The following is a 24624-nucleotide window of genomic DNA, read 5'->3' on the forward strand; positions in this document are numbered from 1 at the left end:
AGCAGTGTGATTCATGTAAATATCAATAGTAAGTCATCCGTATCGCCAGTACGCTACACCACTGCTCTATTCCATACCTCCAAGCATTTATTCAAGTTGGATGTATAATCTTTGAATGCTGACAGCAGTCACATCATTTGAAAACATACTGTAGCTTGGACTGTAGCCTACAAAAGCCTATTCCTGCTCTTTTCCTGTGATCCATCAAAACACATTTGGTTTGTCATCATAGTTGTCTCTGATTTGTGGTCAGACTCGCTCAGGTGGAACAAATTTAAACTCAGCCATTTTTTTCAATGCTTATTTGAATGTCATTGAGAAAACAAAAAAGGTGTCAAAATATTTGGTTTTAGCAAACATCGTTTCTATTTCATTTAAAAGTAATCCTAGAAGCAATCATATAGTTTTTCAAAAGTATCTGTAATCTGATTACAATATTTTTGCTGGTAACATAATGGATTACCTTTTAGAATGTTTGTAATCAGTTACATGTGACGGATTACATGTAATCTGTTACTCCCCAACCCTAAACGTTACACAGAGAAACCAAGGGTAATGAACAATAGCAAGGATACTCACATATGACTTAATAATGTAACGTGCAAATCACATTGCATTGATGTACACATGAATAAGACTATGAAAGAATCATGTGTATGTTTTAAAGAAAACATCTTGGCTGACATACTGTATAAACATCTTCGCTGACACCCTCCCTTCATTAGTGACCTAGCCGTCTGGCGCAGGTGAAAACCACACAGATGTATCCTCTGCATTTGCATTTGAATGTGTTTCAGTAACGAATGTCTCGCCTTTTTTTTTTTTTCAACAGATGACCAGCCCAGGAGAGCTTAGCAGACAGACAGACAGACAGACAGACAGACAGACAGGTGTGTGGGTGTGTCAGAAGTCCTCAAAAGGATAGTAAAACAAGGAGAATCTGGAGAAGTGAGGACATTTTGCCTGTCCCCAAAAGGAAAAAGGCAATTTTTGGCTTGGGAGTTAGGGTTATAGTTATGGTTAGGGGTTAAGGTTAGGTTAAGAATCAGGATTAGGATTATGATAAGGGTTACAGGCTGACTTCACCGCTCGCGTCGCATGCGCGACCGTTGCAAAATAAATGTAGAAATCTATATTATTCAGCTATTGTGCGCGCTAACGAGCGTCTGCATTACCAAGCGCTAAAATAGAAAGTCAGTTCTATTTGTGACGCAGATTGTGCTGCAAGTCCTGCCTCTCCCATCTCCTCATTGGTTTATAGAAGCAGGTACCCACGTGCCATCTCCTCATTGGTTATACCCATGTGGGTGACTGAAAGACGAACGAGGTCGGTGGCAGTAATGCACCTAATTTATGAAAGTTGCCAATCGCAACATAAAGTCCAGAGAAGGAAAAAGCCTAGAAGGAGGAGAGATGACTAGAAATTATTCGGTTGATTGTTTTATGTGTGGAGTAGAGGACCTTGTGCATTTCAGGTAAAATAACAACTCAATGTTTATATCCCAGGACAAATTAGCTAGCAACAGCAATCTAGCTAAATAGGACAAATTAGCTAGCAAGTGCAAGCTAGCTAGCTAAATTGCCATAAATGTTTAATGCTTTTCGACCTGTCCCCAAATTAATGTAATTGGTTCAAAGTTTGTTTTGATATTTTAACCTGCGTGTTGTGATCGCGCTTGGTGTGGGGGGACAAAATAAATTCATGCACGATGGTGCACGCGCACAGACGGTTTTTGTCTCGTGTTAGGTTTAGGGAAAATAGGCTTTTGAATAGGAATCAATTGTTTGGTCCCCACAAGGATAGTAAAACAAACGTGTGTGTGTGCATGATCTGAGTGAGGGTAATGCGATGTTGTCAAGCACTTAGTCTGATCTTCCAGTAGCAACAGGAGTGAAACACAGTACCAAGGTCATGAAATCATTACCTTAATGGAGCTGGGCTTTCCATGTTGATGGATGGCTGAAGCGTGTGTGTGTGTGTGTGTGTGTGTGTGTGTGTGTGTGTGTGTGTGTGTGTGTGTGTGTGTGTTGTGTGTGTGTGTGTATATATACTGTATGTTTGTGCGTGTGTGTGTGTGTTTGTGTGTGTGTGTGTCTCAGCCAGTATTGTGTCGAGACCACCTAAAGCCAGACCGAGTCAAGACCGAGACCAGGAAAATGCGAGTCCAATTCAAGACCATGATTGTTATTTTGTCAAATCAACACATAATAAGAGTTAAAAATGTCCAGTATTTCTGTGTTCATATTTCAGAACAACATATGGATTCTTTAGACATTCAGAATAGTGAACAAATGCATGCTGAGGGGAAATAGAGCCTATTATTACTAACCCAAACACAGTGGGGAACAATGGGCCTTCTGCGCATTCAGAGAAGGGCTAAGGATTTATAAATTAATGATTATAATAATAATCAATAATTATAATATTATTTTCAATAATGCTCTGATTTAATCTCTTCAGTTTTTGCTGTAAAGGAAAGGGTTAACACTGCTGGTTTCTGGGGAGATAAATCTAGCTAGCTAAGTCAACCATTGGCTAGTCCATCAGAAGCTAGATAAAGGCATGTGCCATTCAAGTGTATTAGGGAAACATTTTGGAGTGAAAGTGGAATAAACCAATCACATTTTGACTTAATGGGTGGGACTGTTTTTCAAAAACTTAAGGAAATTTCTGCCTTTTTGAAAGTCAACAGATCACTGCGTAATAGCGAGCAGTAGTTTTTCCATGGTCAAGCTAGCTAGCTTTTGTTGTTGGTTAGTTTGCAGGAGGATGCTGCAGGTCAATAACTTTCAACAAGAAGTTAAGTTTCAAATCATCATCTGGTGAGTGGAACTGTGTTTTATTGCAGAATGTTTGCTGTTGTTAGCCATCTCTTTGAAAATAACTTATGTCTGAAACATTGTTGCATTTTAAGTGAAACTGAAAGCAGTTTAGCAACATGAAATCTTATTAAAAGCAGTTCATATACAGTACACTCCCAGGAAGAATATGACACTTTAAAAACATTTTCTGACAAGCGACCACTTAAATATGGTAATTTTCACATTTTCATAAATTCATAGATTTTTTAGCAATGATGTATACTAAGGCATTTGTGAAAATTCTATAGCAACATAGAGTGGGAAAGCGGCCGTGCGTTTGGACAATTAATAGACACTGCAGTAAATAAAACCAAATAAAACCATCTGTCTTGTCCAGGACCAGAGTATACACAGGCAGGTGCGCAATAGCCAATCAGAGCTACAGTAGGCCTTTATACAAAAAAGCCATTTGTGACATGGGCCTGCCATCATTCACTTTGAACTGGACTGTGTGTTTACAGGCAGTTACAACAGTGCAACTTTAGATCATTAGAACGCATTCACTAAAAGCCACAAAATACACGTGAATGGATTTCTGCAAATACTGTATATAAACACCACAGGAGTCCTCTAACAATTGGGAATTTTACAGTCCTATTGATCAAACAACCATGAAAAGGTAGTCTCTCTCTCTCTCTCTGATATGCACATCATCAACAACAAAAAGATCAACAACTAATGCTAGCCAGAGCAAGATGAGCGAAATCTAACGAAGGAACATTAGATAAACCCTCTCAAACTTTTTCAGCTAGCTGACCGTCAAAATTCCAATGATAAACAATGGGAAATTGTAGCCTCCTTGTCCTTCTGCAGCTTGCCTGTCGATGCATTCTTGTCCCCAACCAAGCACCCAAGCTAACTGGCTAAAGTTGTCTAGCTTGCTAGCTAGCTACTTTCAGACACCTCACTCTGACTATTTTACTCATCGTAGCAGAGCTGGTTAGGCTGTTTACATGTTATCTGGAGCGTTCTTGACTAAAAATAACTCTTTTTTTGCCTTAGTTTATTGACACCGGTCATACACAGTGGATGTTGCGCGTTTGAAAATTAATCAGTTATTCTGCGCTCTGGCACACTCAGACAAGAGTGCTCTGAAATCAGAGTAGATAGCCAGAGTGAATTTGCAAACGCAAGAGATATGCTAACTGGATAACAGTCGTTCAAGTTCTTGCCAGCTATCCAAATGACACCTGCATCTCTAGCTGTGTATAGCCACCAAAAAACGATATGAGGGGAAAAAGTCAGTCACTCACCCACTCCTCCAATGGCATGAATTCCTCCTAGCAGCTAGCTAGCTATCTACAGTAACTAACGTGTTTTAGTTTGCTACATAAACATAAACTCAGCAAAAACAGAAACATCCTCTCACTGTCAACTGTGTTTATTTTCAGCAAACTCAACATGTGTAAATATTTGCATGAACATAACAAGATTCAACAACTGAGAGATAAACTGAACAAGTTCCACAGACAAGTGACTAACAGAAATTGAATAATGCGCCCCTGAACAAAGGGGGGTCAAAATCAAGAGTAACAGTCAGTATCTGGTGTGGCCACCAGCTGCATTAAGTACTGCAGTGCATCTCCTCCTCATGGACTGCACCAGATTTGCCAGTTCTTGCTGCTCTTCCACCAAGGCACCTGCAAGTTCCCAGACATTTCTGGGGGGAATGGCCCTAGCCCTCACCCTCCATTCCAACAGGTCCCAGGCGTGCTCAATGGAATTGAGATCCGGGCTCTTCGCTGGCCATGGCAGAACACTGACATTCCTGTCTTGCAGGAAATCAGGCACAGAACGAGCAGTATGGCTCGTGGCATTGTCATGCTGGAGGGTCATGTCAGGATGAGCCTGCAGGAAGGGTACCACACGAGGGAGAAGGATGTCTTCCCTGTAACGCACAGTGTTGAGATTGCATGCAATGGCAACAAGCTCAGTCTGATGATGCTGTGACACACCGCCTCAGACCATGACGGACCCTCGACCTCCAAATCGATCCCGCTCCAGAGTACAGGCCTCGATGTAACACTCATTCTGACCATCACCATCACCCCTGGTGAGACAATACGTGACTCGTCAGTGAAGAGCACTTTTTGCCAGTCCTGTCTGGTCCAGCGACGGTGGGTTTGTGCCCATAGGCGACGTTGTTGCCGGTGATGTCTGGTGAGGACCTGCCTTACAACAGGCTTACAAGCCCTCAGTCAATTCTCTCTCAGCCTATTGCGGACAGTCTGATCACTGATGGAGGGATTGTGCGTTCCTGGTGTAACTTGGGCAGTTGTTGTTGCCATCCTGTACCGGTCCCGCAGGTGTGATATTTGGATGTATCGATCCTGTGCAGGTGTTGTTACACTTGGTCTGCCACTGCGAGGACGATCAGCTGTCCGTCCTGTCTCCCTGTAGCGCTGTCTTAGGCATCTCACAGTACGGACATTGCAATTTATTTCCCTGGCCACATATGCAGTCCTCATGCCTCCTTGAAGCATGCCTAAGGCACGTTCATGCAGATGAGCAAGGACCTTGGGCATCTTTCTTTTGATGTTTTTCAGACACCTTTAGTGTCCTAAGTTTTCATAACTGTGACCTTAATTTCCTACCGTCTATAAGCTGTTAGTGTCTTAACGACCGTTCCACAGGTGCATGTTCATTAATTGTTTATGGTTCATTGAACAAGCATGGGAAACAGTGTTTAAACCCTTTAGAATGAAAGTCTGTGAAGTTATTTGGATTTTTCCGAATTATCTTTGAATGACAGGGTCCTGAAAAAGGGGCGTTTCTTTTTTTGCTGAGTTTATATGCTAGCCTATTAGCCACGTTTTGACTGACTTGTGATCATTGATTGTATTAGCCTTAGTTACATTTGTCAATTTTTGTCCAGAATATTGAGTCATTGAAACTGAAACAGTGCATCCTGAATAGAAGCAGTATGTACCAAGCCAGCTGTGATTTACAACCTGATAGCAACATTTTTGAGATTACCAAGACATTTATTGGTGAATTATATTTGTCATGCATTGAACTGCATCCATCTATTCTGCCAACAATGCCTTAGTGTACGTCATGGAACTTTGAGTCAAATATAACCTATTTTTAAAGCTTCTTATAAAGTTGGTTTTGTAGCATAAACTGGGAATTTGATATTTGTGACTGATGATTGTCTGTTTGTTTCATATCTGCATAGTTGTTAAAACACTGTCAGTTCCACTTTAAACTATTATATATATTATTATATATATATATATATATATATATATATATATATATATATATATATATATATATATATATATATATATATATATAATAGTTTAATTGCTAGTTAGTCTTATCTCATCGCTACAACTCCCGTACGGACTCGGGAGAGGCAAAGGTTGAGAGACAAGCGTCCTCAGAAACACGACCCTGCCAAGCCACACTGTTTCTTGACTCACTGCTCGCTTAACCCAGAAGCCAGCCGGACCAACATGTCGGAGGAAACACCATCCAACTGGCAACCGTGTCAGCGTGCAGGCGCCAGGCCCGCCACAGGAGCCGTTAGAACATGATGGGACAAGGACATCCCGGCCGGCCAAACCCTCCCCTAAACCAGACGACGCTCAGCCAATTGTGCGATGCTTCATGGGTCTCCCGGTCGCGGCCGGCTGCGACATAACCTGGGATTGAACCCGGATCTGTGGTGGCGCCTCTAGCACTGCGATGCATTGCCTTAGACCGCTGCGCTACTCAGGAGGCCGTCCACTTTAAACTTTAGTTCACTGGTTACTTTGTGAGCTAAAAGTGAAATGTGTTTTTTGCAATGGTAAGTAATAGTTGTACATTTAGATTGGGAAATAGTTAATGGTTGTGTTTTTGTACTCTTATGATTGGGACCTACTGGCTTATTATGTTGAGGTTTATGGACTGCTTATCCTTTAACATCACGCTGTGTGTGACTGTTGTCTTTCCATCGGCCCTATGCAGTGGTGTAGTGGTGCCTGGAGAAGTGGGTATACTCTAATTTTTTTGTTTGTCTTTCTATAGATTTTTCAGATTTTCAAAAAATGTTGATGGTCTAAGTCCACAACAATGCTTAAACCACATCAATTTGATTGGGTGGGGGTGTAAAGGCCTGGCTCCCCAGTGGGTGGGCCTCTATCCACCCAGGCCCATCCATGTCTACGCCCCTGAGGCAAACAGTGCATCAGGACAATTGCGCATCACAAATAGCCTACTAATCAACACTATGGACTAAACTTTTTCAATACCTGGTTGCATATCCATTGTTGCCTTAGTTAGCATTTACTGGTAGATACCATCAATTGAAATGTCTTTCCTACCCTACCGGCTGTCTAAATAAATTTGATTGATTGTCTGCGTCTTACCCGTGTATCTCCCTCCGGTGCTGCAGGGTCAGTCATCCAAGATCCGAACCTGGATCCAGACGTCTTGATGGTGACAGGATCGCTGATGCCCGTCAACTTCCCACATGCTGTGAAGGAATAACGGACATAGAAATACCTCTCATAGACACAACATATACTTCTCATAGAGTCAGCATTCAAGGGCACATCTGTATGATTTATATTGTCTCGCGTGCTGTAATAAAGAAAGCACGTTGTACTTGCACATTATAACATTATTTACAAAACATGCCCCTGTAGCCTTCATTCACAAAAGGAGAATGGAATGTGTGTATTTTATTGCTGTGTGTGTCTATGTTGGTTCCTCCATCTGTCTGCCATCTTGAGAGAATAAAGGTACTGTAATGGTCTTTGTTATTCTGTGCTTATGTTTGTGTCTGTGTTTGTGTCTGAGGGATGGAGAGAGAGATTTCATTGTTATTCAAGTTGTGTAGGATTGTGCTGTTGCTCCTGCTTCTATTTGTTCCAAGCTGTGTGAGCTGAGCATATCGTTAATAAGGCTTGATTGAGGTGTTAATGTGAAGTTGACATATCTGAACGCTCGGCTGTGCCTCCCTCCCCGATGACAGCCAGGTAGTTGGACTAATGGGCTGTTATTTTGAAACAGATGTGGAACAACCTCGATTCTGTGGTTAGATCTTAATGTCAGCTAACGAGCAAACAGCTCAAACACACTGACATTAATGTTCCTTAATTTGAAAGGCAATATTTTGTTAAATTGACTTAACACTTTGTTTTGACGAGGCAAAGGTGAATTCGATATTTTATTTTAATGAGTTTATTTATATCACTGAACTTGTTTTGTATGCTAATGGGTAAAAAATCTATACATTTAAAAGGTCTCATTTTCTCTCAACATCTTTATTTTTGCTATCTGGTCCCATCCCCAACTATTCTCTCTCTCTCTATGCTTCTCTTGCCCTCTATACCTTTATCTCTCTCTCTCTATGCTTCTCTTGCCCTCTATATCTCTCTCTCTCTATGCTTCTCTTGCCCTCTATATCTCTCTCTCTCTATGCTTCTCTTGCCCTCTATATCTCTCTCTCTCTATGCTTCTCTTGCCCTCTATATATCTCTCTCTCTATGCTTCTCTTGCCCTCTATATCTCTCTCTCTATGCTTCTCTTGCACCCCATTATATATCTCTCTCTCTCTATGCTTCTCTTGCACCCCATTATATATCTCTCTCTCTCTATGCTTCTCTTGCCCTCTATATCTCTCTCTCTCTATGCTTCTCTTGCCCTCTATATCTCTCTCTCTCTATGCTTCTCTTGCCCTCTATATCTCTCTCTCTTGCTCTCTCTCTCTCTCTCTCTGCTCTATTCTCTCTCTCTATGCTTCTCTTCTTTCTCTCTCTCTCTCTCTCTCTCTCTCTCTCTCTCTCTCTCTCTCTCTCTCTCTCTCTCTCTCTCTCTCTCTCTCTCTCTCTCTCTCTCTCTCTCTCTCTCTCTCTCTCTCTCTCTCTCTCTCTCTCTCTCTCTCTCTCTCTCTCTCTCTCTCTCTCTCTCTGGCAATAAAGTGGTTGTGAAATGCAATTATAGGATGGAGTCATAGAATCCAGATTAGATTTCTGCTCCTTCTTTTCCTTTTACTTTCACCCTCACATGACCATCTTCATCTCTCACAGTTTCTGTGACAACTCTGTTCCTTTTTTCACAGTCACACTTTGAATGTTTTTGATATGAAAACTGGATCATTTGTGTGTTTTAGCACATTGGTTATATAAAACATTTCGTATATCAAGTAGAGAGGTTTGCGTACAACGTGCACATTCCTGTGTGTTCCCTGCGTGTGTGTGCTCCTGTGTATATGTATTATTTGTTCATGCCCTCAGGTGTATGGCTGTGAAACAGATGTGGAACAACCTCGATTCTGTGGTTAGATCTTAATGTCAGCTAACGAGCAAACAGCTCAAACACACTGACATTAATGTTCCTTAATTTGAAAGGCAATATTTTGTTAAATTGACTTAACACTTTGTTTTGACGAGGCAAAGGTGAATTCGATATTTTATTTTAATGAGTTTATTTATATCACTGAACTTGTTTTGTATGCTAATGGGTAACAAATCTATACATTTAAAAGGTCTCATTTTCTCTCAACATCTTTATTTTTGCTATCTGGTCCCATCCCCAACTATTCTCTCTCTCTCTATGCTTCTCTTGCCCTCTATATCTCTCTCTCTCTATGCTTCTCTTGCCCTCTATATCTCTCTCTCTCTATGCTTCTCTTGCCCTCTATATCTCTCTCTCTCTATGCTTCTCTTGCCCTCTATATCTCTCTCTCTCTATGCTTCTCTTGCCCTCTATATCTCTCTCTCTCTATGCTTCTCTTGCCCTCTATATCTCTCTCTCTCTATGCTTCTCTTGCCCTCTATATCTCTCTCTCTCTATGCTTCTCTTGCACCCCATTATATATCTCTCTCTCTCTATGCTTCTCTTGCCCTCTATATCTCTCTCTCTCTATGCTTCTCTTGCCCTCTATATCTCTCTCTCTCTATGCTTCTCTTGCACCCCATCTATATCTCTCTCTCTCTTTTTATGCTTCTCTTGCCCTCTATATCTCTCTCTCTCTATGCTTCTCTTGCTCTCTCTCTCTCTCTCTCTCTCTCTCTCTCTCTCTCTCTCTCTCTCTCTCTCTCTCTCTCTCTCTCTCTCTCTCTCTCTCTCTCTCTCTCTCTCTCTCTCTCTCTCTCTCTCTCTCTCTCTCTCTCTCTCTCTCTCTCTCTCTCTCTCTCTCTCTCTCTCTCTCTCTCTCTCTCTCTCTCTCTCTCTGGCAATAAAGTGGTTGTGAAATGCAATTATAGGATGGAGTCATAGAATCCAGATTAGATTTCTGCTCCTTCTTTTCCTTTTACTTTCACCCTCACATGACCATCTTCATCTCTCACAGTTTCTGTGACAACTCTGTTCCTTTTTTCACAGTCACACTTTGAATGTTTTTGATGTGAAAACTGGATCATTTGTGTGTTTTAGCACATTGGTTATATAAAACATTTCGTATATCAAGTAGAGAGGTTTGCGTACAACGTGCACATTCCTGTGTGTTCCCTGCGTGTGTGTGCTCCTGTGTATATGTATTATTTGTTCATGCCCTCAGGTGTATGGCTGTGACTATGACACCTCAGCATCTGCAGCAGTGAGACAAACACAACATCACATGAGCAAACAAGCACCACTACCATCAGCCCCTTACATAATACTTCAGTGGGAGTACCAGACTATAGTAATAATCTGGACCTTTATTTCTTTATTAATTTCCTCTAATCGTTCCTATCTTTAGATTACCTTTTGGTCTGGACCTCTGGGAGAAATATGCACATCAGGTCTAATCTAATCCCCTCTTGGCCTGAATATGGCTCCAGCCAACCAGAGCTAGACTAGGGGAAATCTAATGGAAATCACAACTAGACTATAAAATTGAAATAACCCAAACACCATCAGTCAGTCATTGTGGAATGGAATGATGATTTGAGGATTATCGAATCAGTGAATGAACGTGGACACATAAAAGAGGGAACAGCCTGATCCTAGTGTGAAGGGAACATAGAGAGAGAAGACAGGTTTTATTACCTTTTAGGTTTTATATACTGAGCTGGGGTCAGAAAGAAGGACTATAGGAGAGAGTAGGAGGATTGTCTACTGAGACAGAGAGAAATAACAGAAGGCAAGAAAGAGAAAGGACAGCAGTGATAAAGAGGAAGATATAGCAATGATGTAATGTTTACACTTAGAAAAACCAAATGAATATTCGGCTGTCCCCATAGGATAACCCTTTTCGATTCCAGGTAGAATCCATTTTTGGTTCCAGGTAGAACTCTTTCCACAGAAGGTTCTACATGCAACCCAAAAGGGTTCAACCTGGAACCAAATAGGGTTCTTCAAAGGGTTCTCCTATGGGGACAGACGAAGGACCCTTTTAGGTTGTAGATAGCACCTTTTTTCCCGAAGAGTGTAAATATAGAGACAATAGAAAAGAGAGTGCGAGAGAGAGAGGGAGGGAGAAGGAGCTTGATAGTTAAAGATCTAAGTGCCTGGGGGCTATGTCAAGCAGTGATAGGGGGCGAAATGTCGGTATATCCGGGCTCGGTGTAGCAGTGAAAGAGAGAGAGAGCTGTCAGTGCCTGGGGACCTAGGTGAGATTGCCTTTCTGCTCTATCCATCACCATGTGATGGTGTCGTTCCACTCCCTGTGATGTCACACACAGGAGTCAGACCTGGGTTCAGATACTATTTCAAATCTTTCACCCAAAAATAGTGTTTGCTTTAGCCTGCCTGGAGTGCCAGATGGGCGGGGTTTGCACTTTGGCAACTACTCTAGCTCAATCAAGCCCAGCTAAAGAATTTGAAATGATATCAAATAGTATTTAAACCCAGGTCTGACAAGAGCTACTGCACGTTCGCCCTGTCCTGCAGAACAAGGGACCTCACCGGCCCAACCAGAGCCAGGAGCACTACAGGATGATTTATTTATTTGATTATATCCCTGTGAGATGCCATGTCCCTGTGATGGATGGCCATTGTGTCGCCAACGTCACAGCACTGTTACTCTATCTGCCACAAAACAGCCTGAAGGAAAGGCCTTCAGCGATCCATTCTCTTTATCTCTCTCTCTCTCTCTCTATCTTTCTCCCCTCCATTTGCTGTTTTCTGGTGACAACCTAGTTGTTTACCCTGCTCAGGTCAGTCCCAAAGAGTATGAGTTTCCTGTGAGTGGCTGCAAAATGCGTTCAGTGTCTGTGTGTGTGTGCATGTGTTCCTGTGCATGTGTTCTTGCATGCATGCATTTGTGTGTGTGTGTGTGTGTGTGTGTGTGTGTGTGTGTGTGTGTGTGTGTGTGTGTGTGTGTGTGTGTGTGTGTGTGTGTGTGTGTGTGTGTGTGTGTGTGTGTGTAAAGGTGCCTGTGCTTATGTGATGATGAAAGTGATAACCGTTCTGTGTACTACTGTATCAGATAAAGTCCCATTCTGACTGACCTGTCATAAGTGTTGAGCGATTAACCAACATATATATTTTTTTTTGGGGGGGGTTATTAAACAACTAATTGACCAACTTCGGTTCAATTACTTAAATTCCATTTAGTTATGTTTTTTTCTGAGCCGAATGCGCTGAAAACTCTCTCGTGAATGATTCGAGAAATCGAATCATTCACGAGAGAGTGGGACACTGGTCTGAAGGGAGTTATAGTTTTCATTAGGCAAATATTCAGCCTAGTTCAGTGCAGAAACATGGTAATTACCTACAATGACCATAATCCATTGTGCCTGTTTTTTTACACTAGTGATGTACATTCCGAGTATTTTCGGTGAGCCAGCTCATTTGGCACCATTCACATAAAAGAGACGGCTCATTTGGCTCCCAAATGGCTCTTTGTAAAAAAAAAAATACAATCTAGAACAATCAAAAAAATGCAAATCTCCAATGTAAAGCCCAAAAGGTAGGCTACCATTATGTCAGATCATGAAATGCGAGTTAACTTCTTTTTACCTGGCCAAATAATTAGATGGCCTGTTTTTAGGCACTGACAAAATCGGAGATGCGCTCTCCCTACTATTTATTGTTTCTGCAGTGAGGATTCACCCTCTTTAGAGAATTCTTTTGTAACTTATCTGAAGAAAAGCACTGTTTTGAGCTCAAAAAGCAGTAGTAAGTATGGAAATCAGGGAGCCAAATGAACGGCTCTTTCACCGAAGAGATTCGGTTCCCGACGTTCACCAAAAAGATCCTCACCAAAAAGATCCGTTCAAAAAGAGCCATTCGCGACCGAACAACCCATCACTAGGATACACTTTTACGCCTGCAATATTACGTTGGATACACACAGACCGCATGAGAGAGGAAAGTACACAACACCATGAAGAGAGTGACGGAGACAGTTTGTGGAAAGTATGCCTGATCTACTTTGAAGAACTAGTCAAATGATTTCGGCAGACAGCTCTGCAGCATACTTAGGCAGGCTAGCCTAGCTAAATAGGATGACTAAAGACAGTAGGCCTACAGTATAGGGAGCAGGGAGAACATTGTCTGGATGTTTGTCTGCTACTGCCTGAGCAGAGATCAGACTATTGACTTTTAAGGAATGAAAAATAACCGTCATCAAATAAAAAACGAAGTAATATAGATCCTATTTTTCTATTGATGTCTACTCAATATGGACCTGATAGAAATAGTGGAATATTTCACAATGTTTTAGCAATTAAATCTTTATGCAATTGTTGGCATTTCCTTTTAAAAACGGTGAAATCATTTAATTTCATTCTTTCGTAACTACTGTATACTGGGTGGACTGTCTCCTGCGGTTGTGTCTCTTCATCCGCACAGAACTCTACATAGATAAAAGGCTTTGCATGTGGATTGATCTCGGTGTGTGTCCCAAATAGCACCCAGTTCCCAATATAGCGCACTACTTTGACCAGAGAGCCCTTAGAGCTCTGGTCGAAAGTAGCGCACTATAGGTGTTACAGGGGAAAGGGAGCCATTTGGGACACAAGCTGTGAGCGACGACACCACGATCGGTGCTGGAATAATCATGTACTGGCAGTAAGCATGGGGCCATCACTGTCAAATAAAGGGGGGGAGATAGGGAACATGAAATAAAAAATGAGGGAGAGGGAGAGAGAGTGAGAGTGTGTATGTTGCAGAGAGTAATGTGTGTGTTTAGCACATGTGTGACAGAATATGTTTATGAATAAGTGAATCACACTTTAAATTGGATGTAAGTTGTGCATACAACTCATCTATGTTGTCAATCAAATGCACCTATACCACATTGGCTAATTAGAGGCTATATTGAGGCAAATATATGGGATCATGTTTTCTTTCTCAGTGTAAAATTTGATTCCTTCCTGTGTGGAAGATGCATATAATGCACAGATAAAATGTATGTAATAGTTTGTCTTCTCTCCAAAAAAATCTAAGGTGTATTCCAATGTGTTAAAAAAAAGGATTGAGTGTTTCTTTTCAGGTGTATCCATTGCGTACATTGTGCGCCTTGATGTTGGACATTTCTGAGTTGTGTACTACATGTGCCTGAAGCTCTCACTTTAGTCTAAAACTATAAAGAACTTGTCCATGAACAATGGAAGTGTGCAAAGGCTGTTTACACAGACAGCCCAATTCTGATATTTCGCCCAATTATTGGCAAAAGAGCTGATCTGATTGGTCAAAAGACCCATTTTTGGCAAAAGATCTGAATTGGTCTGCCTGTGTAAACGCAGCCATAGCGTGTGAGTATGTGTCAGAAACTTTCTCAGCCTACCTAATTTTTGCATGCATGCTCGGAGTCTCTCCTCAAGATTTGACACTCTGGTGTGGAGTTCCTCGTAGTCATAGGCTCCCATCTCCTCCTGGAGCTCGCTTAGAACTGACGTCAGATTCTGGACCTCTTCCTTAAACTGCAATACCAATTTGGCATCGGCCTTGTACTCCTCCAACACTGGTATCAACGGCCTAAGCTCCTCCATTTTCGCTTTTATGGCCTGAAAGGATTAAAATAAGCTGGGTTCAGTGTCATGCTTGGCGACAAAAAAGAAGAGACTCCAAAAAAAGCAAAAAAAAAAAAAGAGAAAACACCTATCTGGCCTTAACTACTCTAGCCTTGCCTATCTTGACTCTCTGACAATACACAACTCTGTAACAGCACCCTGTTTGTTAGTGTGTGTGTGGGTGTACAGTGTTTGTACCTGTGTGTGTGTGTCTGAGGGAACAAACCCAGTGTGTGTTCCACCGTATCGGCGAGATAGCAGAGGCTCCATCCTAATGGAGACGAGCCATTGCGTTAAACACAAGCTCTCGGTACACCAGGAAACAATTGGGAAAGCGCTTTATTGGTCATCATCGTTTAAAATGCAACATCTTTAAAAGGTTACATGCTTTTACATGTCACACACAACAAAGTGTTTTGGATTTTATTATCACTAATGTTTATAAGTACGTTGTAGTCTTTAGTAACCAAATATACATAGACAAAAAACTAAAGTAAAATAACAATAATCATAAAAATAACAATATCAATAATTGTAAATAACTAAATGTTTACTTTTGAAAAAGCTTTTGGATGGAAAACATTGTAACAGTAACATGCAGGAAGTGATCAGTGGTAGGTAGGTAGATAGGTAGGTAGACTGGCTGGTTGGGAAAGGCGGTAGGTGGGGTTTCTTAGTAGTAGTACTAATGGTGCTAAAGGTAAAACATAAACTATTTGATGCTCAGTACTGTGGTAGCCCAGTTCAGGTGGAACATGGTATTGACCTGCCTCTTCTTCTCTCTTTACATGTCCTAAAGTTAGCCCTGCAAGCAAGAAAATAACATACTTTTGACATCTAGCTCACTAACCTATCTAACAGACACAAAACAACACACACAGTAATGCACACACTGGATTAGAGAGTATGTTAAACAGGCTTTGATTATTTTTGCAGTCATGATATGAAGGCGGGGGGCATGCAATGGAAATGTAGACACTCCGAAAGGAATGCAGGGGGTGGAAATTGTTGTTTCGCAAATTGTCATCGACACCGCTGTTTATGTTGAGATGTACAATATGTACAAATATGTTTTTCTGAGTGCCAGGAAAGTAACATCAGTGTGCAGGTGTAGCTTATGATTATGTGGTTTAAAAGGTGTAGTTGGTTAGCTGTGATTTACTGGTGGATCTACTCTTTCATTGATTTGTCAAATCAATCAATAAAAAAATGTGGTGCTAAACTTGCATTGTTGATCATCATTTAAAAGGAAGCAGAGGGAGGAGTGAGAGGAAGGAAGGAAGGAAGGAAGGAAGGAAGGAAGGAAGGAAGGAAGGAAGGAAGGAAGGAAGGAAGGAAGGAAGGAAGGAAGGAAGGAAGGAAGGAAGGAAGGAAGGAAGGAAGGAAGGAAGGAAGGAGAGCTAAGCAATGAATTAATATCTGGTTGATGATAGTTTTTGCATGTGCCCACTGAATGGTCTAGAATCCCCCCAGTATCAGCTAATAAACTAGAATTCATTACTGTTACTAGTATTAGTACTATTAGTGGCAGTGGTAGTTGTTGTTGTAATAATGGTTATTGTTGTGGAGGAAGAAGACTGTTTCTCGGTAAGAGAGAATCCCAAATGTTCCTATTCAAAAGTCTTAAGTCCCAATACAGTTCATTTTGATACATACTGATGCATTCAATTCTGAGAACTTTTCCTAGAGAATATGAAAAGCACTCTAGACGAACTATAGAAGAAGGAAATATGCAGCACTCCAATGGTTCAATATCAATACTCATTCGTCAAACATGCATGGGTAATACATAAGTATTGAAATTACATTTTTGGGAGTGCTCTCCATTGATTATCTGTGAGGATCCAGCACATCCACGACTTTTTGATTGAGAATGTCGTTGTTTATCATCTGATGCTGGACCATATCCAGAGGGGGCAGTGGGCACATACATAAACCAATCCATGGTGGATGGAGGTGGTTTTTATCAGATGAGTGGTGATGGTGATAGCCCCTATAGCCCCAGCAGGGTGGGTTTAGGTGTACTGGTCTGCTGCTGTACCTTGTATTGCTTGGCAATGTTCTGCTTGTGGTTCTCCTCCACCTGTCTGAACTTGGTCTCCAGACCTCTCAGCTGCACCTCCATTTTCTCCACGTACTGCAGGTCTCTCTGTGTCCGCTGGTCCAGCACCTGGATGGACTGGGTCATATTCTGGACCTACATAGGGGAGAACAGGGAAGACATGGAGATGGGTATGCCTACACTCAATATGATTCTTCCATCACAGAACATTGACTTGAATAGGATACCCATTCTAGCAATTCTATTTCTATGGTCTGGGCTCAGAGTCTGACTTCTGCAGAACACATCTTAGCTTTGTGGGAAATCATTGATTGGTACTAACTGGTGGCACAAATAAGGGCCTGATGCGCTCTTCCGACTAGCTTGGAAAGACAGTACCGTGCAGTATCAACGAGCCCTCACTGTTGCTCGATCATCCTATTTTTCCAACTTAATTGAGGAAAATAAGAACAATCCGAAATTTATTTTTGATACTGTCGCAAAGTTAACTAAAAAGCAGCATTCCCAAGAGAGGATGGCTCTCACTTCAGCAGTAATGAATTCATGAACTTCTTTGAGGAAAAGATCATGATCATTAGAAAGCAAATTACGGACTCCTCTTTAAATCTGCGTATTCCTCCAAAGCTCCGTTGTCCTGAGTCTGCACAACCCTGCCAGGACCTAGGATCAAGGGAGACACTAAAGTGTTTTAGTACTATATCTCTTGACACAATGATGAAAATAATCATGGCCTCTAAACCTTCAAGCTGCATACTGGACCCTATTCCAACTAAACTACTGAAAGAGCTGCTTTCTGTGCTTGGCCCTCCTATGTTGAACATAATAAACGGCTCTCTATCCACCGGATGTGTACCAAACTCACTAAAAGTGGCAGTAATAAAGCCTCTCTTGAAAAAGCCAAATCTTGACCCAGAAATTATTTAAAAAACTATCGGCCTATATCAACTCTTCCATTCCTCTCAAAAAAAATTGAAAAAGCTGTTGCGCAGCAACTCACTGCCTTCCTGAAGACAAACAATGTATACGAAACGCTTCAGTCTGGTTTTAGACCCCATCATAGCACTGAGACTGCACTTGTGAAGGTGGTAAATGACCTTTTAACCTCTTGTCGTTCGCCTAGGATAGGGGGCGCTACAGCGATTTTTGAAAAGAATTCGTGCCCATTTTAAACAGCCTACTCAAACTCAGAAGCTAGGATATGCATATAATTAATACTTGTGCATAGAAAACACCCTAAAGTTTCTAAAACTGTTTGAATGGTGTCTGTGAGTATAACAGAACTCATATGGCAGTCAAAACCCCGAGACCGATCGTAACAGGAAGTGGAATTCTGAATTGCGGACTCAACTTCATCAGTTTGCCTGTAAATCACACAGTGAGCAATGGTTCATTGAGCACTTCCTATTGCTTCCACTAGATGTCCCCAGTCTTTACAAAGTGATTTGAGCCTTCTACTGTGAAAACTGAATGAATGAGACGCAGTGGAACGTGGTCACACGGAGAGGGCCATCACCATTATGACGCCGGCGCCCCTGGCTACCCTCCCCTTTCGAAACGTTTTGAAACACAGTGCAATCGTCCCCCTTGAATCTTATTGGAGCTCTGGTTGAAAAAGGCCCTAAAGATTTATGTTATACAACGTTTGACATGTTTGAACGAACCTACATTAAAAAAAATGCATTTTATTGAAAGAGTAGTCCCGCAGCCGACGGAAGTTTTGGAGCAGCCTTCAGAACGCGCTAACAAGAACAAGCTATTGGGACGTAAAGGATTAACTTTTTCGAACGAAAATACATTTGTTGTGGACCTGGGATTCCTGGAAGTGCTTTCTGAGGAAGATAATCAAAGGTAAGGGATTATTGACAATAGTATACAAGACTAGATTTGATATGCGATTGTTCCAAGATGGCGCTGACCTGTAACGGTAGCCTATTTTTCTGAGTATCGCATCCCATTTTATCGCAAAGTGTGATTACCCAGTTATTTTTAAATCTGGCATTACAGGTGCTTTCAAGAGATATTCATCTATAAATCTTAGAATGACAATATTACATTTAAAAAAAAAAATTGAATAGTAATTTAGTAAATTGTAGCGCTGTTTCACCGGATGCATTTGAGGGAAAATAGTTAGTCAACGTTACGCGCTGATGTAAAATGCTGTTTTTAGATACAAATATGAACTTTATCGAACAAAAGAATGCATGTATTGTGTAACATGATGTCCTAGGGGTGTCATCTGATGAAGATTGTCAAAGGTTAGTGCTGCATTTAGCTGTTTTTTGGTTATTTGTGATGCATGTGGCTGGTCGGAAAATGGCTATGTGGCTACTTTTACGATATACTCCTCTAACATAATCTAATGTTTTGCTTTTGCTGTAAAGCCTTTTTGAAATCGGACAACGTGGTTCGATTCAGGAGAGGTGTATCTATAAAACGATATAACATAGTCCTATATTTGAAAAAATATATATATTACATTTCGTTATGCTAATGGCGATAGGATTTTTCACTGGATGTCCGTCCGAGCCCGACCAGGGGTTAATGACGTCAGACCGAGGCTCTGCGTCTGTCCTCGTGCTCCTACATCTTAGTGCTGCTTTTGATACCATCGATCACCACATTCTTTTGGAGAGATTGGAAACCCAAATTGGTCTACATGGACAAGTTCTGGCCTGGTTTAGGTCTTATCTGTCAGAAAGATATCAGTTTGTCTCTGTGAATGGTTTGTCCTCTGACAAATCAACTGTAAATTTCGGTGTTCCTCAAGGTTCCGTTTTAGGACCACTATTGTTTTCACTATATATTTTACCTCTTGGGGATGTCATTCGAAAACATAATGTTACATTTCACTGCTATGCGGATGACACACAGCTGTACATTTCAATGAAACATGGTGAAGCCCCAAAATTGCCCTCACTAGAAGCCTGTGTCTCAGACATAAGGAAGTGGATGGCTGCAAACTTTCTACTTTTAAACTCGGACAAAACAGAGATGCTTGTTCTAGGTCCCAAGAAACAACGAGATCTTCTGTTGAATCTGACAATAAATCTGGATGGTTCTACAGTCGTCTCAAATAAAACTGTGAAGGACCTCGGCGTTACTCTGGACCCTGATCTCTCTTTTGAAGAACATATCAAGACTGTTTCAAGGACAGCTTTTTTCCATCTACATAACATTGTAAAAATCAGAAACTTTCTGTCCAAAAATGACGCAGAAAAATGTATCCATGCCTTTGTTACTTCTAGGTTGGACTACTGCAATGCTCTACTTTCCGGCTACCCGGATAAAGCACTAAATAAACTTCAGTTAGTGCTAAATACGGCTGCTAGAATCCTGACTAGAACCAAAACATTTGATCATATTACTCCAGTGCTAGCCTCCCTACACTGGCTTCCTGTTAAGGCAAGGGCTGATTTCAAGGTTTTACTGCTAACCTACAAAGCATTACATGGGCTTGCTCCTACCTATCTTTCCGATTTGGTCCTGCCGTACATACCTACACGTACACTACGGTCACAAGACGCGGGCCTCCTAATTGTTCCTAGAATTTCTAAGCAAACAGCTGGAGGCAGGGCTTTCTCCTATAGAGCTTCATTTTTATGGAATAGTCTGCCTACCCATGTGAGAGACGCAGACTCAGTCTCAACCTTTAAGTCTTTACTGAAGACACATCTCTTCAGTAGGTCCTATGATTAAGTGTAGTCTGGCCCAGGGGTGTGAAGGTGAACGGAAAGGCTGGAGCAACGAACCGCCCTTGCTGTCTCTGCCTGGCCGGTTTCCCCTCTTTCCACTGGGATTCTCTGCCTCTACCCCTATTACGGGGCTGAGTCACTGGCTTACTGGTGTTCTTCCATGCCGTCCCTGGGAGGGGTGCGTCACTTGAGTGGGTTGAGTCACTAACGTGGTCTTCCTGTCTGGGTTGGCGCCCCCCCTTGGGCTGTGCCGTGGCGGAGATCTTTGTGGGCTATACTCGGCCTTGTCCCGGGATGGTATGTTGGTGGTTGGAGATATCCCTCCAGTGGTGTGGAGGCTGTGCTTTGGCAAAGTGGGTGGGGTTATATCCTACCTGTTTGGCCCTGTCCGGGGGTTTCATCGGATGGGGCCACAGTGTCTCCTGACCCCTCCTGTCTCAGCCTCCAGTATTTATGCTGCAGTAGTTTATGTGTCGGGGGGCTAGGGTCAGTCCGTCACATCTGGAGAATTTCTCTTGTCTTTTCCGGTGTCCTGTGTGAATTTAAATATGCTCTCTCTAATTCTCTCTTTCTCTCCTTCTTTCTCTCGGAGGACCTGAGCCCTAGGACCATGCCTCAGGACTACCTGGCTTGATGACTCCTTGCTGTCCCCAGTTCACCTGGCTGTGCTGCTGCTCCAGTTCCAACTGTTCTGCCTGCAGCTATGGAACCCTGACCTGTTCACCGGACGTGCTACCTGTCCCAGTCCTGCTGGAACCCTGACCTATTCACCGGACGTGCTACCTGTCCCAGACCTGCTGTTTTCAACTCTCTAGAGACATTTACATTACATTACATTTAAGTCATTTAGCAGACGCTCTTATCCAGAGCGACTTACAAATTGGTGCATTCACCTCATGATATCCAGTGGAACAACCACTTTACAATAGTGCATCTAAATCTTTTAAGGGGGGGGGGGGTTAGAAGGATTACTTTATCCTATCCTAGGTATTCCTTAAAGAGGTGGGGTTTCAGGTGTCTCCGGAAGGTGGTGATTGACTCCGCTGTCCTGGCGTCGTGAGGGAGCTTGTTCCACCATTGGGGTGCCAGAGCAGCGAACAGTTTTGACTGGGCTGAGCGGGAACTGTGCTAGAGACAGCAGGAGCGGTAGAGATACTCTCAAAGATCGGCTATGAAAAAGCCAACTGACACTTACTCTTGTGTTACTGAATTGTTGCACCCTCGACAACTACTATGATTATTATTATTTGACCATGGTGGTCATTTATGAACATTTGAACATCTAGGCCATGTGCTGTTATAATCTCCACCCGGCACAGCCAGAAGAGGACTGGCCACCCCTCATAGCCTGGTTCCTCTCTAGGTTTCTTCCTAGGTTTAGGCCTTTCCTAGCCACCGTGCTTCTACACCTGCATTGCTTGCTGTTTGGGGTTTTAGGCTGGGTTTCTGTACAGCACTTTGAGATATCAGCTGATGTAAGAAGGGCTATATAAATAAATGTGATTTGATTTGTATGTGATGTTGTTATGTAAAATTGTATTGTACTCTATTTCTATACTTGTCCATAATAATGCAATGTATTATTAGTTGCCTATTGTATGCCACAGACAACTCGACAGACATGACTGGACAATAAATCACTTAGTCTAAGGAAGAGAGATCTTTATGCGTCAGTCAGACTTATTGGCAGCTTGAGCAATACTATGGACACTCACCAACTGTTCTAATACACTCTGGGTTATTTTGAGATTAGCTTTACCAATTGCTAGCCAAAACAGCACAAACTATGCATCATAAATATCGCAAACATTTGATAATTGTTCCTTCTCTAAACACTGTACTGCAGGGTTTTCCAAACTCAGTTATGCCACCCACATTTTGGTTTTTACCCTAGCACTACACAACTGATTCAAATAATCAAAGCTAGATGATGAGTTGGTTATTTGAATCAGCTGTGTAGTGCTAGAGTAAAAACCAAAACGTGCACCCAGGAGGGCCCCAGGACTGAGTTTGTAAATCCCTGCTGTACTGTATGTGCATTGAGCTGGGTTGCATCATCTGTAGTGTTGTCTGGCTAGTGTGCGGTGATGTAATAGTGACTCCCATAATGCCTGCTTCTTGCCCTGAGGTTTCCATGGAACTCATTAGTGGCTGACTGGTTCCCGGTTCTCATTCTTGTCTTATGAACAACAGGGTGGATGAAGATGGAGCCGCAGGTGGGCGTGGGTGACAACCATCTGAACACAACTAAACACTTTTCTGTAAAACTCTTTTAAACACGTCAAGGCATTTCGAATTTCAATAAATGTTTAGATTGTACATACCAGAAACATGTTTATTCGCTGTAACATTTTTTTAAACATACGAACATGTTTATTCAGCACAAGGAGTTTAGATTTTAAAGACTAAACACAGGGGATGTTATTTTAACACTGTAGGTAGGGTGTAAAGCTGTATTTGCATATTTCCCTGCGTGCCTTTCGAATGAATGTGAGAAATACCCACCAACAGCGTGACTGTGTTTGTTTACTGAGAGACACATGGTTGTTACATTCAGAACCTTCTACCCCTGAAGCCTTCACGTGACTGCCTAAGTGAAAGTATTTCAACTGAATGTAAAACCTTTATGACCAAATTTAATACATTTCGTAAGGCAATCAGCTATCCTGGCCATTCACATCTGAAAATCCTGACTCACAGGCTACATGAAAACCAACAAGTCAGTGAAGCGGTAAGTAATTACTATCAGAATCAAACCAGTGGGAGAACATCCAACGACCTGATTATTTTAGCACCCACAACGTGCACTCGGAATGACTGCTATGATGGCGGACATAACAAAGACGATCACAGTACCTAAACCGTCTAAACTGGAACGACCATCTCAGCAATGGGTGCAATAAATAGAAACCCTTAGCGATTGGATTAGTTTAGAAAATCTTTAGTTATTTGTCTTTGTATAGTATAAGACCAATAGATATTAAGACAAACTACTCTAAAAATCAACCTGCAACAAATCATGCTGGGAAATATATGATCATGACACCCTTCCCACGTCTCTTTCACTCACGAGAGAGTTAACGGAAATGAATTCAACACAGTCGAGTAACAACAACACCATGCGATTGAAAAGATTTCTTGAATCAAATGTCCTGTTAAGTGCTGAAATGTAGGTATGGTGACAGACATTCCTAACACTGATCTGAATAAAAGGCATGGAAAGTTCCATCAATTTCGAATCACTAAATGCACTCTAAACAGGATGATGGGAAAGTAAACACTAGTGTTTGAAATCGGATCACCTAGGAGATATACAGTAGGTGTTCTCCTGATTGGAAACTGACTGGAAAAAGCTGACTATCATGTTTAATCTTGCATTCTAAACAGCTGTGTTTAAGATGAGAACACTTATTGGCAAATCTAAATGCCTAATGTTGAAGTTTTAAACACCAACGTTTAAGTTATGAAAGTGTTCACATGTTGCATGGTTTTACAGTGTAGTTACATTCAAAAAATGCTGGGTTAAAAACAACCCAATGTGGGTAAATATTAGACAGACAAATGTTGGGTTATTTTGAACCAGTCAGTTTGGTCACAAACAACCCATTGTTTACTTTAAGTTGGGTTGTTGATGCTGGGTTATTGAGCAATGATCCATCAGGTCAGATAAGAAAACTGGAGGCGTGTCTTAGTATGTGCGTGGCTTTCATATTGTTATTTTTGGCCACCCGTGAGAGTAAATGTTGTTCCGTTTCATCTGTTGTGTTTTATTGTCAATGCATGTTCAAGAAAACAATGCTAAATAACCAAATTGTGTTTGTTTTTTTACCCGTCATTTTTGGAGGAGTAAATTTGGGTAGATTTTGTGGAGCTGGTGCTGAACAAGTTAAGGCAGGGTGCTGAAGTAGTGTGTTGTCTTGGACTGCTACTTGTATGTGTGGGCTGCTGTCTGTGGGTTGTGTGGTGGTGGGGTAGTTGAATAATTCCTTTGAAGTCTGTGAGGTAAGACTTGACAGGTCATTGGTTGGTGTTGCTTTGGACATTAAGTAATAATATAATGAACAAAAATATAATCGCAACATGTAAAGTGTTGGTCCCATTTTTCATGAGCTGAAATAAACGATCACAG

The 24624-nt window shown here is 41.7% G+C and overlaps 1 protein-coding gene across 3 annotated transcripts in view; it reads right to left on the reverse strand.

The window, feature by feature from the left end:
* LOC106562961 (noelin) overlaps positions 1-24624 on the reverse strand; it is a 72697-nt gene that overhangs the window by 4973 nt on the left and 43100 nt on the right. For all 3 annotated transcript variants that reach the window (XM_014128096.2, XM_014128095.2, XM_014128093.2), the window contains exons 3-5: positions 16783-16938; positions 14516-14735; positions 7221-7327 (exon numbers count right to left, since the gene is read on the reverse strand). In XM_014128096.2, coding sequence (XP_013983571.1) covers positions 7221-7327; positions 14516-14735; positions 16783-16938 — 483 coding nt within the window. The remainder of the gene's footprint in view (positions 1-7220; positions 7328-14515; positions 14736-16782; positions 16939-24624) is intronic.

This window comes from Salmo salar, chromosome ssa11, assembly GCF_905237065.1.
Source record: "Salmo salar chromosome ssa11, Ssal_v3.1, whole genome shotgun sequence".
Classification (NCBI taxonomy): Eukaryota; Metazoa; Chordata; class Actinopteri; order Salmoniformes; family Salmonidae; genus Salmo; species Salmo salar.